The sequence below is a fragment of the Lutjanus erythropterus genome, chromosome 3 (assembly GCF_056507025.1).
Source record: "Lutjanus erythropterus isolate fLutEry1 chromosome 3, fLutEry1.hap2, whole genome shotgun sequence".
NCBI classification, from domain to species: Eukaryota; Metazoa; Chordata; class Actinopteri; order Lutjaniformes; family Lutjanidae; genus Lutjanus; species Lutjanus erythropterus.
The window spans coordinates 31,639,230-31,658,405 of NC_139319.1; the positions used below are offsets into that span (position 1 = coordinate 31,639,230).

Genomic DNA, 19,176 nt, shown 5'->3' on the forward strand with positions numbered 1-19,176 from the left:
AGAAAAGTATGAAGAAAATACGAGCTATTGTAGCAAGCACTAGCAGTGTTTCCATATAACTGTCAAGACAAAAAGTGAACTTCTGAAATGTCAGGAAAGAAAATTAGGCGAGTTTCTATCAATTGTTTGGAGCAAATAAACTGGGTTACGTAAAATGTAGATTTGTCAGAAGTCAGTAGTATAGGCTACTTTAATAAACAGAGTAGAGGAAGTAGAGGTCATGTATCCGTTCTGTAAATGAAACCAGTTGTTTGTTTAAATACGTTTTCCAAAAGAAGATTTCAGTAAGTCTCAAGAATATTTTTTGCTGTATCCCTACAGTTATATCCTGGACACAGCCTTATTAGAAAGTTGGTTGTTAAGGACAATCATGTGTTCACATGTAAGACACCCTACAACAAAAGAGCAGCATTTGCTCACAGGTAATGGTTTAATATATGTGAATACATGCAGAGGTTTTTGCCATAACCCCCATGGACATCACTCACACGCACACACACACAGCAGCACACACATTTACTTATTAAAGACCTGTTTGATTTAATTGTCTCATTTCACAGTCTAGTGGGCCAGACCAGGAACAAGCACGCACACACACAGAGACACACAGACGCACACAAAAGCAAGGTACACAGTGGCCAAATGAAATTTGGACAATCATGACTGATATTTGTGGGTGCATGCTGCCTTATCTTATAACCTGATTATATTCACTGTGTCATTGTTAGCTGAGCGGTTCACTAGTCTTATGCCTTGGTCACACTACATGACTTTCAAAGTTGTCAGAACACTGTACTATTCACGCTACACAACTTTCTGTCTTGTAAACTGGATTCTTATTGTTGTTGTGCTTTGCATACTACATGACTGATCAACAACTGGGCATCACGTATTACAAGATCTTTCACCAGCAAAAATCCCCGACAAGTCTGTCTGGTCTCCAACCTATGCTTTGTCCCAGAAATATCAGTCAGCAGCACGTTACCATTGAAGCTGCTGGAGGTGGAGCTTGTCCGAACTACTTTATAATTTTATAACTACTTAGCTGCTACTACTTTATAACTGCTTTTTACTTATGTGTTTCTATTAGGGTCTTTTCTGGCTGTTCTGGTGCCTTTCCATCTTTTCTTCTCAACTCCTCCCACAGGCTGTCTCTGCACTGATTGGCTGGAGCTTGTTGCATGGCTTCCTGACCCGTCCCAGACTAGATATTAAACCTGCCTGATATCTTTCAGGCATCTGCACAGCATCTGCAAGCTCTTGGATTGCAATCGAACAATCAAGCATTTTTGTACAGTTTTGTACAGCTTTTGCTGGCAGTCTTTAAAGACTGTGGCCTAGTGGAAAATCAGGGCTATAATCCTGTAGTGTGAACTCGGCATTAGTGGATGGGTTTTACTGTTAGCGTAAAAGCTGTGTTTGCTCCTTTTTGATGCTAGGATCAGGATTTATCTGTAAAACATTTCCACTGCCCTGGACTTAGTCCTCAGCAAGAACTTAAAACTGATTTGAAACAAAAATCTAAAAGCTTGTACATTTCTGGGGTCTTTTTTGACAAACCAAAAGGCAGAGAGACTTGCTATAAAGCTGCTCCTTTAAAGGGATAGTTTGGATTATTTGAAAAGGGAAAGACACAGGCACCAGCAGAAAACCGCCATGGACAGGGTCAGCAGCAAAACGTATGTTAGCCACTTAAAATCAATCAGTGTACGTGTATATTACATTTTTAATATTTTCACTGCTTTACTTTGCCATCAGAGAGCCTTTTCTGACAGGAAACCACTGATATAGTGTATAAGCCAAATATCGCTCTTTCCAAACCAACCATAAGTGAAATCAGTAATTTTACTTCGTACAATACAGGAGTTTCTGGTCTACTGCAGCCTTGATTGGCTAGTTTATTTGTGTTATTGTGTGACTTTGGTGAATCAGAACCATCCTTTTAAAATAACAAAGTCACACAATAACATAAACAAGCTAACAGCAACGGTAGACTAGCAACTCTCATGTTCTGTGTGGTTAAAATTACTGATTTCTATGACTGAGTTTGGTTGCTTTGGAGAGAGTGATATTTGGCTTATATAACTGTGGTTTCCCCATCAGAAAGACTAACAGCAAAGTAAAGTGGTGTTATAGTGTGCACTTAAACTGATATTGATTTTTTCTTTTTTTTTTTCTTTTTTTAAGTGGCTAAACTATAATTTGTTGCTCAACCTGTCCACAACAGTTCATTGCATAGCTTCTATGCTAGTTGTCATGGTTGTGCCGCCTACTATCAACTGTAGGTAATACACTTACTATCTATAAGTACTTCATACCACTACATTTCTAATAATGAGAACTATTCCTTTAAGACAAAGAATACTTTAAAAAAATGCATGCATGTGCAAGCGGTTAACTCACTTTGGTTAACTGTTTTCTTTTGTACAGACATGGTCATCACCCTGTAGCTGCTCAGTGTGTGTTTGTGTGTGTGTCACATGGCCAAGTCGTGCCTATTATTGGCAGGACTGTCCCCTGCAGTGAGAACAGAGAAAAGAGTGAGGAGATAATGTGACAGCGACAGAAAGGATGGAGAAGAGGATGGTGAGAAGAAGGGCTGCTGTGACTCTAAATCAGGTTTACAAACTTGTGATAAAAAAAAATTAGGAGAAATAATGTACGTTTTTCTGTCTGTCCTAGTGTAATCAGACAAAAGGTTTCCTCTGCCGAGAGGCATGTCTGCTGGTCACCTTCACGTTTAGCTTGTAACATTAAAAAAATCCCCATATTGTGGACCCGTTTCAGCATAGACATGTTCTTATAATATTGAGACAAATTCGATATGATGCTCAACCTTTAAAGAGAGGGAGTAAGTGAGTGAGAGGAGAGGAGAGGAGGAGGAGGAGGAAGGAGGAGAATGCAGCGCACAAAGCACCAGAGCAGCAGGTTGCTATAACAACAGCACCTTAGTGGTTCCATCTCTGTCTCTCTTCTCTCCCTCCCTCTCTCTCTCTGATCACCCTCTCATCGTTTGCTCCCCGCTGTCATTTGGCGCGCTATGCCTTTCCATCAAGCCACCTATCTCCTCCTCCTCCTCCTCCTCCTCCTCCTCCTCCCTCCCCTATCTACCTTCTCTCCCTCACCCTCTCTCCTCCTCTTCATCTTCATGTTCTGGTAGCTCCTCCACTCAAAGGAAAAAGACCTTCTGCCTGACAAATAAATCCCCTCTTCCTCCTCGCCTCTGTGTGTGTGTCTCTTACCTTTGTCTCTCTGTATCTTTGTCACTGTCTCGCACTCTCTGTCTGTTGTGGGAGCCGACAGAGGAGCAGTCAGCAGGTGTTTATGTCAAAGAATACAGAGAGAGACGCAGGAGGGGAAACAAGCAGTGCTCTCTTCCTTTTTCTCTCTCTTCTGTCTTTGCGCTTTTACATCCTCTCGTCCTTTTTTTTACTCCGATGCTCTTTTCCCTCTGCTCTTCTCGCTAAGCACTCCAGCTTGATTAAACTACTTCAAAATTCTTTGTCTCTGTCTGACTCTCAATATCTTCTTCTCTCATTGCTTGGCTCTGATTCTTTCTCTGACACATGCAAACACTCGGTTCAGGTATTTTATTGCAGTGATTGTCGAATGAATATATTGTCAGTTGTTCTGTTTGCAGTGCATTATGTCAGGTATATTCCTGTAATCCAGAGATGTAATTAGGTTGCTAATTGTGCTAAAAGAAACAAATGATTAATTAACTGCAGTTAATATGAAGTATTTCATTTTGACTCACAGTTTTGTCATTCATCCTGTCAATGTTCCCTCAGGCTGTAGCATGCTGACTCATACAGTAGTGAGCAGACAGAGCCATAGTCCATCTTTGTCTGTCTGGATGTATTTCTCTGTCTTTGTTTCTGTCTCCACGTTCAGGATTTTCTCAAAAAAAGCTTAAATAATAATAATAATAATAATACAAATCACAACCTTCTAACCATGCTATTTAGGGTCTCATATACATAAAAATTAACATCTAAAAGTATTAAAAATTAGTTTTAATCTGTATTTGAAATATTGGTATTTTGGTTTTTGTTCACTTGCCACTATTGGATTTGATGTGGGCATGCTTGTGCTCTAGCATTTATTATGAAAATTACACAATTACATCCAAAAATCAATTATTAAAAAATCCACATCCACACAGACTTTCACTGTAAGGAATTTATAGGAAATTAACTGCTTATCCACAGACTCTTGACTTGAGCTTAGCTCATCTTCATTTAAAGACGCACCTTTACGTGTGTTGTCCTGTTGTAAAAGAGGTGCAAGTCCGTGCCAGTCTGATGTGCCGAGTCAAACCGATCCAAGCCAAGATAGCACACATGTATGAAAAAGGGGTAAAAGTTGTCCCACTCAAACGGGTGTTACAAAGCCTCTCTCTTCCTGCTTAATCTGCCTCTCAGAGTCTGAGCCAACTCAACAAGGAGCTGAAACAGTAATATCGCTCCAGACTCCTTTGGCGCAAACAGTAATTTTACCTCACAGAAATCAATATAAGTTTAAGTGTATGCTGTATTTAGAATATTTTCACTGCTTGACTCACCGGTCAGACAGCCTTTCCTAATGAGGAGCTGAAGGCACTGTCCATGCTCTCTTCACAGCCACCAAGACTCCTGTGGAAAAAAAATGTAATTTTACCTCACAGGACACAGAAGTTGCTGGTCTACCACTGCCTCTATTCAGGGCAAGTAACGGAAGTTAAAATCCAAACTGATGTGTTGAAAGTCACACAATAACACAGACACACTAACCAATCAAGGTGGCAGTAGCCCAGCAACTCCAGTGAGGTAAAATGACTGATCTTTGTTTGTTGGTTTGGAGAAAGCAATATTTGGCTTCTATAATGGCAGCTTCCCATCAGAAAAGCCTGTCTGATACAAGGTTAAGTTGTGAAAATATTCTCGATATAGCATACATCTGACATTATTTTTTTTTAGGTGCTCCTCTTATTTAGGTGGCTAAAATATGTTTTGTCACTGCCCCCATCTACAGACACATGTCAGTGCAGTGCTTTGCTCCATGTTGCAACTCCTGAGAAAGATCAATCAAATGTGATCTACCACTCCAACACAGTCTTGAGAAAGGGTCTCCACAAGGTTTTCTAATAGTTATGATCATTTATTTCACCCAGGTCTGATTAATGAAAAACTTAACTTTGATATCATACAGTAGATGCATTTTGACTATTTAAAGCCACATTTCTAGAGGCTTTAAACTGCTTATGATTTTTTTTTTTTTATAAGCGGGTGTGTATGCAAAACCTCTGTCTGTGTGTGTTTGTGTGTGCACGTGCATGCTTCTGTGGGAGGGTGCTATAGTTCACACCACCTGGATAATTATGGGAGTTTTTATAGGTGGGCTTTGAAAGGCGAGTCTGTTATTATCAACATGAGTCACTGGCATTTAGGGAAAGCCTGTAACACACACACACACGCACATATGCACAAACACACAAACAGATATTCACACACAAAACCAAACCCGCATGCAGGAGACCTGAATTATTTAAACCCATTGATTACAGGACCACACACACAAACACCCCGAGTTGATGAAGCCGTGTCGTGACAGTGGAGATGTGTGTTTTCCTGTGTTTTTCTCAGTTGTTTCTCTAATGGCTGCACAAGCATTAGACTTCAACACACACACACACACACACACACACACACACACACACACAGTAGATTTGGCTGTCAATACTAATAGTGTTTATATCATGCCATAAAGATAATTAGGCTGACTGTCAGTCAAAGTGGAAAACAGAGGGGGAAGCCAACCTGACAGCCCCACCCCACACATACACACTCATTCACACACCAGTAGACCAAGAAAGTCAAGAAAAGGATGATTTGTGTGTCCTGTGTTGTGGTGCATGTTTTTTTGTGATGGTGTGTGTGTTTGTGTGTTTGTGTGTTTGTGTGCGTACGTGTGCGCATGTCTGCCAGCTTGAGTGGGTCCACCTCAGGGTCAGAATACAATCTGAATACATTTTGTCTGTTGTTCCATCTGAATAACAAAGAGCTAAGCGTGCATTCACACACATACATGTATCAGTCTGCTTCCTTTGTGTGTGTGTGTTTGACTCTTTCAGCAGTGACAGCTGAGAGTGTGGATTTTACAAAATATTTGACTGATTCTCAGCTTTTTTTTTCATAGAAGGCTGTTTGAAATGTAGATCTGCGATACTCATACTGTATATGTCAACTGCAAACTGCTCCATTTGGTATGCTTTTTGTTGGGCTATGCCATCTTTACATGTTTGTGTAAAATATGTGTGTGTAAATTGACTGAGAGGAATGAGATTGGATGTTTTAGTGTAAGAATGGTTCAGCCAGATACTACCAGTTAAATGTTTTTTTTTTTTTCAGATTATTATCCCATGTATTTCTTCCTATTTTGTAAATATATATGGTGCATTCTCTACTAATTAGACTAGTTAATTAGTCGGCCAGTAAACAAAAAATGTCTGTGGACACATCTACAGTGCTGCCCCTTGTGGATTTTTGGATGGTGGTGAAAAAGTTAGTTGCAAGTCCTATACTGTCATACTCTCATGCATCCTGCTGTAAAGGTTTGCCTTCATATCTTCAGTCGACATCGTCTTCTCTATATGATAACACATTTCCCCATCCAAAATGACAGCAGATCTAATCTACAACTGTTGCTGGCTAGAGTTAAATACGTATTATGTTTTAAGGCAGGTGTCTTCACCTCACCCTCTGTAGCTTCGCCAGTGGTTTCTGATGTGGATGGTATGTCAGAGCCTCTTGCTGGTAAAGTTACAAACAATTCATTTTGGCTAACAAGAGGGTTTGTACACTTCGGATAATAATACAGCTAATTGACCAATATGTTTCAATAATATGTGGCCATTATGGATAGGTGCTGCACAGTGGTCTAGTTGGCCACCTAGTGTATATCACTTTGCCACATCGCGATTTTGATTATTTTGCAATTAATTGTGTAGCCCTAATCTAAACCATCCTTCCAAGCCTGTGCCTCGGATTTTAAGACTATGATCATCTTTTCATATGAATCCTAAACTTTGGCTTAGATTTGGGTCAGAGCACAAAAATTGCACCCTGGGAACCTTTCATAAATGAGGTCCCTGCTTCCCATCCGTCATTTTAATAGCGTCTACTATTTCTCTGCCAACTTCATTAGGGTTTGAAATTAACAGGAGTTTGTAGTAAAATTGAGATTAAGCGTTTATTAAATTGAATAGAAATTGCACAGAAATCTCCAAAATGACAAAATTCAGTTTGTTTGCTTGCTGAAAAATGTTAAGGCAAGATCTCCCTGGCATACAATACAAAACTAAGCATTTTACATTAACACAACATCAGCAATGACGACAACAACAACATTTTACTGTTTCGCCGAGCCTCATAAGTGCTGGTGCTGCTGTTGTTGAAAACTCTATTTGAGGGGTTATAGAGAGACAAAATCCTGTCAGAACCATGCTAATACCACAGATTCTCATTGGCAGTTTTTGTGTATTTTTTTTTTTTTTTTGCCCAAGAAGGAGTACATTTTCCCTGCACAATTCTTCATATTTTCAGCCAAGCACTGGTAAAAGTTTCATTACTGCATTGAACTGCAAGCCCTGTATCATCAGTCGAACAGAATTGTTTTCTTAACTTTAAAGCTGCCCCCCTGCTGACAATCTTAGATCAGTTTTCTAAAGACCCTGTTTTTGTGTCAGAACTACAATGTGAGACTGCTGTTTTCAGATGTATCCATTTATGAGAGTATTTTTGAAAACCGCATATTTTGGTAATGGAAAACACCTGCTTAGTGTAGATAAAAGGCCCAAATGGAGAGAATTTAAAATTCGAATGTTGCCATGGTCTTTCTCTGGCCTTTGTCTCACTTCTCTCTTGTGTCTCAGTTTCTGTTTGCTGTCCCTCTATAGCTCCTCTCCTCTCCTCTCGAGTCCAGGTCTATGATAGTGATTACCTTAACTGCCAGCCAGCATTCGTTAGCACCCTGTCGTTATCTCGTCTGAGCCGTGACAGAGGTAGTGAGACTGTTGAGTTAAGCGGACTGTGTGGAGGCTGCTGACAGTAAAGCCAAAAATGGGGTGTGGATTTAGATGGGGCAGCTTATCCACCCATTGGCTGATGCTAATGATGGGGCGAATACTACAGATGCTATGCTAATGATGGGGCGAATACTACAGATGGTAAAAGCTGCTCTTTTGATCTTTCCTTGCTTCCCCAGAAAACCTCGAGTCTAGCCTGCTGGGATTGCTCATGGAGAGGGCTGCCAGTCTTGCCATTGCTTTGCTTCATGTTTGAGTACATGCTTAAGAAAATGTGGTCTTCTGCAAACATGCATGCGCTCAGTGTCAGAAGCATTGGCTGTGAATAAAGATGGATGCCACGTCCCCACTTCCTCCCACTGTACAAAAGTGAAGCCAAATTATCCCAGACACAAGTGCTGCCATCTTGTACTGGTGATGTCATTTGGAGCCAGAGTCTGCGCAGTAGTGATGAGAGTTGGAGCCGAGGTATCAAGGGCCCACCTGTACACCCAGCTGACATGGTACCAAGCAGATATCAGCTGTCAATCATGATGTGAAACCCTGCCTCTTATAGCATCAAATAACTAATTAAAACCGGCTTCACTTTTGGGTAGTTGTCATATTGTCCATCTTTATATATTGTTACGACCTAGTCATGTCTATGGGTCTTATTTACAAGTGCCTGATACTAGCCCTAACCTGAACCTGGGTTATCTTACCAGCAGTTACCGGTTCCCTGAGCCCAGGCCTCGCCAGTGCCGGTCTCTGTTCTTGTGAGTGGCGAGGTCTTCAGTTGAGTTTAGGTTGGTGTTGATGAAAACCAAAAAGAGCAGGTTTTCTTTGAGCTGGAAGGTGGTGAAGTTGTAGTGTGTCTTATTCAAAGGCTTGTGTCTCTGTCACACTCATTCAGCTGCTGCACGCTCTCCACACCTGAGTTTTGTCACATTATTAATATGTGTGGTGTGTGTGCACCCCACAATGACATAATTTCAATAACAAACAGCTTAACCACACCTTATTATTACTTCACAATGAAAAGCAGTCCAAACAGTTTGGAGAAAAGGAAAAGAAAAAGAGGAACTATAACCCCCCTGCTACTCATAATAATATGTCAATGGTCAGAACTCATTACTATATGGTCATTATTTTAGCCAGATTAAACCCGTTCTGAAAGAGCGATTGATTTGTCTTAGTAATATTTTGATTTTTGGCACACCTTTCATTCTCTCACAGTTCTTATTTTGTGTTGCCTTACTGATTTGGTGAGTTGTGTTTGCATTCTTAGAACCCTGAAGACCACAGAAAGGTCTGCATATTGCTAATGTGCAATGTCTGGTGCTCCCCAAGTTCTAATCCATTTTCTTTTCCTGTTTGTTACAGCTTCAGGAGACTGTTAAGAGGAAACTGGACAGTGCACGATCACCCCTCAATGGAGAACAGAATGGCATCTGTGATGGAGGCAGCTACTCGCCGACTACCAAACGTGTACGGAAGGAGGGCTCCAGTGGTTTGGACTCACTAACAGGACTCCCTAACAACAACAACAACAACAATGTACCACCCATCTCTCCGTTGCATCACCAAATGGACATTAAGCCCATACTTGGTGGGCCCAACACTTCCAGCGGAAACAACACTACAAACAGCAATGGCAACCACGTAGGCCAGGCGTCAGACGAGCTGGGAAAGAACGGTGGCAGCCATCTCCCGGACGTGAAGCTGAATGGGTCGTTGGACCTGGAGGACAGCTTCAGCCTCCTCAAAGACCTGAAACAGGAACCGCTGGATGATGGAGGTGGGATGGAGTCCTCTGATCCCCAGTCTCTGTCCAATCAGAACAAACTGTTCTCCGACATCAACCTCAATGACCAGGAGTGGCAGGAGCTGATCGATGAGCTGGCCAACACTGTGCCAGAGGACGATATGCATGACCTCTTCAATGAGGACTTTGAGGACAAGAAAGAGGCAGAGTTTGGCAGGCCGGCAAACAATCAGACACCAGGCCCGCAGGAAGCAGCTGGAAATGCGACAGCACCTGGAGGCGGGGCGGCACAAGCAGCTGCCCTACCTCCTCCTCCTCAGCCCCCACAGGGAGGCCCACAGGTTCCCATGGGCTCACCACAGGTCAGTACTAAGAGAGTGTCCTAAGGCAGAGGTGTTACAACTAGGGTGTTACAGACACAATAGATCCACATGTCATAACAGCACAGATGAAACTGTATGAAAATGTATTGAAAATGAAAAAGTACTGATATACACACTGAAATAATTTCACCAAGTTTTACATTGAAAACCTCTCAGCGATTTAGAATGGCATCACGTCTTTTGTGATGTCAGTGTTTTAGGGCCGTGTATTGGCAACAATATGATGATACAATACATATCACAATACAGGGATTATGATTCAAATTTGTGGGGGAATTTTAATCTAATTTTAGGAAAACTGTCATAGTATAAACAACACACCAAGAAAAACAGTATTGATACAGTACAGTAACACAAAACATATCATGACACTACTCAAATATATTGATATTTTCTTTTACTTTTGATGATGCTGGGCAGTATTTACTGTTAATGTTTCAGTAGTTATCACTTTAATTAAAAGTTTAAATGGTAGTACTAATTGTTGGGAATTTTATCTCAGTTTATGTCATCGCTACATAACAGCAACAAATCATGAAGCATGTCTAATCTGCATTCATAGTACAGATTACTGTTTTTGATCCTGATGGAAAAATTCCAGGTAATGAGTGGAAATTGCTGTTGAAAGGTTTAGAACGATTCTGATTTCCTTATTGTTTCTGCCTTTAGATCCACTTTCTTCAGAATTCAGAACATTTTAATTGTTTTAAATGGTAACGGATTCTTTAGTCCAGATCATAATATTGTATTCATACAAGTGTGTCCTTCAGTTTACTGTTAAATCCATTCTTAAATCCATGAAAGAAAAAGTGAGATGTGCAGAATAAGAGAAGGGGTTTCTGGCACAACTTCAACTACTTCAAAGGTGCATGGAGAAAGGAAAATGGCTTGATAGGTAAAATTCCAGCAACGCTTGTAGTATGTGGAAGAACTTTATTCTCAGACCAACATGTTTCAGCTTGCGGCCTTCATCAGGGTCATCATGAAACACATAACCAGTAATCTGTTTCAGAGTCGTTGCACATATAACGCGTTGCTGTTGGAGTTTTACCTCTTGAGATGTGCAGAGCAAGAAACAAACATGCTTACAGGCTGTGTTGGTGTTATAATATACTTTTATACGCTGGCTGTGGGGTATTTTGGTCTGAGACAAATGGCTTCCAGCCAGACAAAAAAAATTCTAAAGTTATGAACAGACTTTCATGGACATTGCAAAGGATTTACTTTTGTGAACCAGTTTCACTCACCAGTTATTAAATAGTATAGCAAGCTCAGTAAGCAGAAAAAATATCTAGGTAGGTTTTTACATACACTGTATATGGTTTTGTTGTAATGAATGAAAATGGCCCTGCAACAAGTAATATAACTCTCTTTCTGAGAGTGAGATGAGATGATCATGTCTTTGTTGTATTTGGAGCTTAAGCCAGGAGGTGATGAAACCAGGGGCAGTTCTCTTGGCTCTCTCCAAAGTTCAAAAACACACCTTCCAACATATCTCAAGCTGTCTGATTATCATGCTGTGTCTCCTTTGTTTAATATGTACGCAAAGAGAAAAATATTGCTTACTGGCTGGTGAGCATAGGCTTTTTGTATCTGGTGTCTGTACCAGCAAGATGGTACCAAACATTCTGACGAGACTCCAAGAGGTAACTCCCTCTAAAACCACAAACTGTCATTTTTACCTTGCTATTTGTGTACAGATTAAACACACAGGTGGCAAAGTGTTAATTAGAAAAGCTTTTAAGGTGTTGATATGTATATATTTTTTAACTTTATAAAGATCCAAGTCAGCTGTTCACCTTGTTTCCAATTTTATTCCACGCTTAGCTAATCTCCTGTTGGCATTGTATTAAACGATTCATTTCAGAATGGGTTTTTTGTGTGTTTTTACTCACAGGTCCGACCATCATCGTCAGGCCCTCAGTTTGCTACCACTGCCAATGGAACACCTCCTCAGCAACCTTTGCAGCAGTCTCCAGCCGTTGCTATGGCATCAGGTTCCCCATTGCACAACTGTGTGGCTCGCTCCCCTCAGACCCCAACCCAGGCTCAGACACAAGCAGTCTCTAGGCCTGGGAATGGCTACATGATAAACCCAGGCCCTGGTGTCAGTCAGGCGGGCACAGGACCCGGTGCAGCTGGGGTTGCCCCTGGAAGTCAACCTGTAGGGCCAGTGACACCTGAACTTTCTCCAGCAGAGCAGCTAAAAGCAATGGCTCAGCAACGTGCTAAACTGCTGCAGCAGAAGCAGCAGCAGCAACAAGCAGCTAATTGGTCCCCTGCAGGCACGCCAACCAGTCCCTATAACTCTGGTCCCTTTAACCAAGACAAACCCAACAGCCCCATGATGTACCCACCGCAAGCCTTTAACACACCACAGGGCCCTCTAGTGGCTGGGATGGCCCCCAACAATGGGCCCAAAGCCCCCATGAACAACTACCTCCCTCACAACCACATGGGCATGATGGGCCAGCAGCAGCCAAACAGCATCAACCAGAATGCCCTGTCTAAACAACAGCAGCAACAACAGCAGCAAACAGCAGCCATGTTGTCCTACAACAACACCAAACCGCTGAGTCACTTTAGCGGCAGCGGGGTAGATCACATGGGCCAGAGGATGACTCCACCCATGGGAGGGAACAATCAGGTCAAGAACCCCATGATGCCTCCTTACATGGGTGGAGGGGGAGGCGGTGGCCAGGGTGCAGGGCCAGGGCAGACCCAGGGGCCAATTCCAGGACAGACAGCCCACCTGAGTGAAGAGCAGAAGAGGATGTTGCTGATGAAGCAGAAAGTGTTGAACCAGAACATGCCCTACAGCGCCATGCAGCCTCATGGACAGGTAAGGCAACTATTTGATGCTCTCATTCCTATTTTAATCAGTGTGGCTCGGCAAAGTTTTTTGCATTGAATTGGTGGATGGTTCACGTACAGCCAATGTTGTTGCCTCTGCATTGGTCCAGGAGGAAGGTTCCCTTCAACTGCAGTTTGTCTGTAGCTCGAGGCCTGATTCTAGATTCATTCTTGAGATGAAAGTTTTAAGGTGGTGGTGTTAACATGCAGCAAATGTGCTGCAGGCGGGAATTGAACCCGCAGCCGCTGCAGAGGACTGATACACATGGTTCGCACGCCCTACCAACTCAAGTATAGGGGCGCCCCAGTTTCTACTAGATTTAATACATCACTCGGATACTGCGTCAAACAGTGACCCCCTAACAAGTGTCTGTCAGGTTAGGAGTGACAACTTGTAGAAAGCTACTTTCTGCACAGCAGCTAGTTGCACCTTATGAGTGTCGTGATAATTATATTCTGTCATCAGTGTTGATGGTGTTCATTAAAGTTAATGACTGATGTAGACAACTTGTCAGTTTGATGTGGAAATGAGATGAAAAAGCTATCACAGAAACACATTGTATGGTTGAGGAATAAAGGAGGTTTCAGGAAAAATGGATCAACTCTTACTTTGTCAGACTATGAGAGACAGATAAAGTGATCTCACCTGCAAACAAGTGAATTTGGTGCTGAAGGAATTAAAAGTTAAACACCATGATGAAATCGATCACAAATCGTACGAAAAGTTTATGGATTTTCCTGTGCAGCCCTCAATTGTATGCTGGTATCCTAAACTCACATTCATCCTCAACTGGCAGTCATCAAAACTATGAGAAAATATGACATAGAAGACAAGACTTTTTGCTGTGAATTCTCTGGACATTGACCTACTCTATTCACACATGGGCTCTATCAGACATCGCACAGGCTTTGTACTAGAGAGCTTGCAAGGTAAAATACGGTTAATGTCTAGTCAGACTGATTTGGATATTTGTGTTCCCAGATGCAACTCCTCCAGGTGATGTCGAGATAAGGTCAGGGTTCCAGTGCGCTGGTAAAAGGTACTTTGGCACACAATGCCAATAGCAAGGATTAAGACATAAAAATACGAGTTTATTTAAACAGTTGACAGGGATGGATTACGGAAAATGGATTGCTGTTTTATAAAACCTTCCAGAGGTGCAGCCAGGGAAGGTAAAATGGCGGTAGTTGCCCCAGCAACAAGCCAGGGCTGGGAATAGGCATAGGAAAATGGCCTGTCGAGAGTGTATTGATGCCTCTGCAACACTAGCAGCACTGATAGCCTCCCCCCACTCCTCCTTCCCCAGACACACAAGCGCATGCACTCACACACCACACCAAACACCAAAGCTAAACGGCTCCTTAGCTCATATCCCCAATCTGTCACAGCTGACTGATGGCTGAGATTGGACCACTAAGCCCAGCTAGCTGCTGTCATTACCGAAAGCCCACCTCAGGCAGTTTGTTTCCCGTGCCCAGCGACCAGCACAACCCACTCTGAACGCTCCAGTGCTTCAGCCAGGTGTCAGGTGTCCTTAATAATCCACTGGACGGAGGACGTTAAGGAAGTGTTGGTGGACTGTACTTTAACGAATAAACACCTACACAAGTGAAACCTCACACTTCTCATAGTGCTGCTCATTATCTCAGGGCCGATGTATTACCGCCAATAGAAAGTGTGTGTGGACGCTTGTTGATGATGTACTTGTCAATGCTGTCTCCTTTTAGCTTTATTTCTCTCGCTCTGCCTCCCTTGTGTTCATGATATGGCTACAGCCAGTCAGTCACCTCCTCTTCCTCCTCCCCTCTGGTGATCTCTGCGTCTTCTGTCCTGCTCCTCCTCCTCCTCCTCCTCCTTCCTCCCCCTCTTCTCCCTCTCTTTCTCCCTCTGCCAGAGACACTCAGCACCAATAAAGGAGCAGATTTATTAATATGGGGCCTTTGTGGCTGCTGCCTGGAGGGCTGTGTGTTTGTGTGCGTAAGTGAGTGAGCACGAGTCCGTGCACATGTATGTTTGTGTGTGTTTCATAGATTTGGGGGTGGGTGAATAGAAGTGGGGGGGTGGGAGATTTATTTGAGTGAGCAGAGGAGAATTGGAGACCGGGAAGAGAGAGTAGAGGGATGTGCAGAGAAGAAAAAGAACGACTTAAAGGAGAAAGGCAAATGCAGAAAGAGAGAGATTTATTGTAGAGTGAGGATGGAGCATATTAAAAAGAAAGTCAAGGGCCTGGAAAGGGAAAAATAAGTAGGCAATGCAGAATGGAGTGTCTGAAATGCAAAACACTCACTGTTCTACACTCATCCAGCCCAACTGCACTGGCTCTGTAATTAGTAAGTGTATTTTTAGTGACCAGTCACACCAGTCTGAAATAACATTAGCAGATCAACTATAAAACATTTATAACAGAAATTAGTGTGCTTTACTTTGAGTATATTGTCACAGTGATTATTTGTTACAGAAACAGTGGGTGCAGATGAGCTTTACATCCATATTTACAGAACTACTACTGGTAACATGTAAAGGCCAAGTCCACCAATTTTAGTGGTCATGGGGAGTACTACTTAATAGAGATGTGGACTCGAGTCACATTACTTGGACATGAGTAACAAATTTGTTGACTTTAGATGCCACAAAATCAAAACTAACTTGCATTCCAACATGGACTTAAACACCAATAACTCATGGCTTCACTTGGACTTGAGCCTTTTGACTTGAAAATACTTGATACCTTCCCCCAAAACCCATAGATTAAAAAGTATGCCAGTGTGCCATGAATCAATTTATTTTCTTCATTTCCTCAATCAGCTAATGTTAATGCTACAACGCTAATTACTCCAAGCAAGTTAACACTTAATTCCCCTGATCCACTTCCAATCCAATCCAATCAAGTTGCAGGAGAGAACCATGCGGCTATCCAAAGGCTAACCGCAGTAACATTTTTGGTCAAAACTGAGTTGTAACTAAAAATGAACTTCTTGATATCTATCTTGTGACAAAGTTTTAGAGTTCAAATTGGCTTTGTGTTAGAGAAAAGGTGGTTTAAAAATTGCAGTAACTAAAAAATCTGGCCAGTAAAAACTCTTCAAAGCTTTTCTCAGTTTTTCACTTTGTGTAGTTATTGCAGTCAGGCTTTGTAGGTCAGCAAGAACTGATATTATGTTACTAAACTGCTGCTAATCACCAATTGACGATTTTGGTGTACCTCATAGGTTTAACACTTATCACTAGCCATCCTGATGTGCACTGCTCTGTCACCAGCCAACCCAGTGCAAACAGGTGTGGTGGGCAGGATGGAAGGCCAGATCCAAATTTCTTCATGAAGAAAGAGTGTATGTGCTTCCAGCAGTTTTTTTTTTTTTTTCGTTCCCCTCCAAACAGGTTTTTAAGTATGTGAAAATACTCTGCTAACATTAATATTTTGTCTGTCTCTCATACTTTGCTGAAGTGCAATAAAAAAATCTCTGGAGCACTCTTTAAACAGAAACTTAAGTAAGTTAATTACAAGCACCGTTACAAAGGTGGGTCGTATTAGATTGAATGCAATTGGCATTTTGTCAGCCTAGAAAGAGGTCTTGGCAATCAGCTCCTTAATATTAGAGTTTTCAGACCATCTGTGCCCAAATTGTAGGCGCATTGGACTAAAAGCTGCAAAATCCTTCAGTATGTCAAGGTGAGAAATCTGGAAAATAATGACAACATATGCCAAATGCGACAAATGAGGAGTTGCTACAGTTACAGGAAAACAGTACTGCTCTTTTTTCATTAGATCTTTAATTGCTTGGTCTGATTGAGGTATTAAACAGATATTCCCTTCAAAGAAAAGACAGATAGTGTGCAGTGTGTATTATAATTGGATATATTAAACTTAATGTTTAACAGTAAAAGTCACTTTGATGTTCAGTTCATAGACATAGTCTTGGCTGGACTTTTCATGTGAACCAATGTCTGCTAAAAGCTGAGTAAGTTAAGCTTTTTATGTGTGTGTGTGTATGTGTATGTGTGTGTGTGTGTGTGTGTGTGTGTGTGTGTGTGTGTTTATGTATATTTCTTGTTGTGGAGTAATTTGTGGTGATGTGTTAATGTCCCCTGAGACACTCTGGGTAATGGTGTTTGTGTTGGGGTGAAATGATACTAACTGTGTTTAGATTCTACTTTCTTTGTCTGCATTAGCGTATGTGTGCATTAGCCTTTGGCTTTGTGTATGTGTGTGTCGTCTCACAGGTGGTGCTTAAACATCACTGTCTCTGGGCTCCGCACTCTCTCCCTCTCTCTGTTTCTGTCTGTGTGTGTAGGCTAATCCAGTTAGCAGCTGCTCGGGGAAACTTCAGCCTCGCTCCTCAAAAGCTCGTTAGTCAAGCTTTAATTGTTGCTCCCTCGCTTTGCATATCGCCATGACGCTAATTTATGCCCGTTGTCGCGGTTACCGTCGCCACGGTGGTGGATGTCTCAGTGGAAGCAGCAAGTGGGGGAGCAAAGGCGCGTGCACGAGTCTGTGGAAGATGTTTGTGTGATTTGTCTGCGTGCGACGGATGATGCGGTCGCCTCACTCTGTATGTGTGTGTGTGTGTGTGTGTGTGTGTGTGTGTGAGACAGAATGATTGAGAAAAGGATGTGGCTTCTTGCACAAGCGTGCATGCAGCTGTGCGAAGCTAGCAGCGCGGGGGCGGGTCTCTGGGGTTATCTGAGTGATGATTGGATGAGAATGGATTGACAGGTGTTGGCCTCAGAGGAGGGCTGCTGTTGTCATCCTGATAAATTGGGGCGGGAGGTTTGACTGTGTGTTTGTGTGCGTGTGTGTGCGTGTGAGTGAAAATGAGTACTTTGTGTGTGATCGTGTGTGCAGGAGATCATGGTGTCACACGCCGACTGCAGTGCACCAAGGATCCGACGCCGGTGCTAATAGCCCTGTGAGTCACGACACCAGCCCCCTCACACGTGTACACACCTGTACACACACACACAAATAAGCAGACTTTGAAAAACACCCACAGGCATGCACACACTCAGCCAAAGCCCCTCCTGCTTTCCACCATCTACTCCCCTGTCTCTTTCCAGAGGCAAAGCCCCTCTCATCATCCTCTCTCCTCTTTCTCATCCATTCTCCATCCTCTTCTGCTGAGAACCCTGACCTCCACAAGGTCTCAAAGGTGGCAGACTTAACACAGACACATGCACATATACAGAGCCACTTTCCCATAGGGTGTCGGACACACGCTGAACTAGAAGCTGACCAGTTCATTTGACTGATATTATTGGCTGATTTTCGCTTATAACAGATGTATCAATATTGTGTATAATGGTGGTCAGTATGTTGGAAAATGTTTCCCTGAAGCTTGTGGCACATAAGTTAGTTAGTAAATGATAGATGTCTCTTCCTATATAAAATTCAAACGACCTTTAATTTATATAAAAAATACTACGTAATTATTTATCCAAAATTTGCAGTGTACAAGGGCCATATGTAAAATCAGTAATGTAAGATATTCCTTTATTCCTTTATTAGTCCCACAGTGGGGAAATTTTCAGTGTTACAGCAGCAAAGTGTATAGCAAAAATTATTGCAGTAGGTCCCACAGTAGGGTGGCTTAAGTACAGGCAACAAGATTTATGGATTCCCACTCTTTTCTACATGTTTTTTTCTCTTTGACAAGCTAAAATGTAAGCTAATTTCACTTGTGAATAAAATGTAAGAAATACATTTAACCATTTAGCATACTTAATGGGGAAATTCTCCGCTTTTCACGTGGATGTCCACTAAGAGTTAATCGTACATGTGGTCGACTGAAGCAATAAATGCATTGTGCATGAGTCTCTGACACCCAGGTGCATGTTGCCATGTATCACCACCCTAGCCTACTTTGTTGGCTAAAAAAATACTCACCTAGCACGCCACCTGGCTGCCCAGAGGTGGAAATCTAAGCTGATATAGCTTGTAGTTCTTCTGAACACCAATTATACAGCAGGTAGTTCTGACCAAGCAATCTGAGTGGTTAACTAGACTTTTAAAACATGCCCAGATTAACATGACAGTACACTGTGCTTATCACTAAAAATGGTGTTTGTGATTTTTTTTTTAATTCCTGAAGATAAATCATGAAATACAATGGGCCTGTGTAGACTATTGCCTCTT

The 19,176-nt window shown here is 42.1% G+C and overlaps 1 protein-coding gene across 1 annotated transcript in view; it reads left to right on the forward strand.

Moving 5' to 3' along the window:
* maml3 (mastermind-like transcriptional coactivator 3) overlaps window positions 1-19,176 on the forward strand; it is a 139,866-nt gene that overhangs the window by 60,485 nt on the left and 60,205 nt on the right. The window contains exons 2-3 of the mRNA XM_084715817.1: window positions 9,428-10,171; window positions 12,090-13,034. Coding sequence (XP_084571943.1) covers window positions 9,428-10,171; window positions 12,090-13,034 — 1,689 coding nt within the window. The remainder of the gene's footprint in view (window positions 1-9,427; window positions 10,172-12,089; window positions 13,035-19,176) is intronic.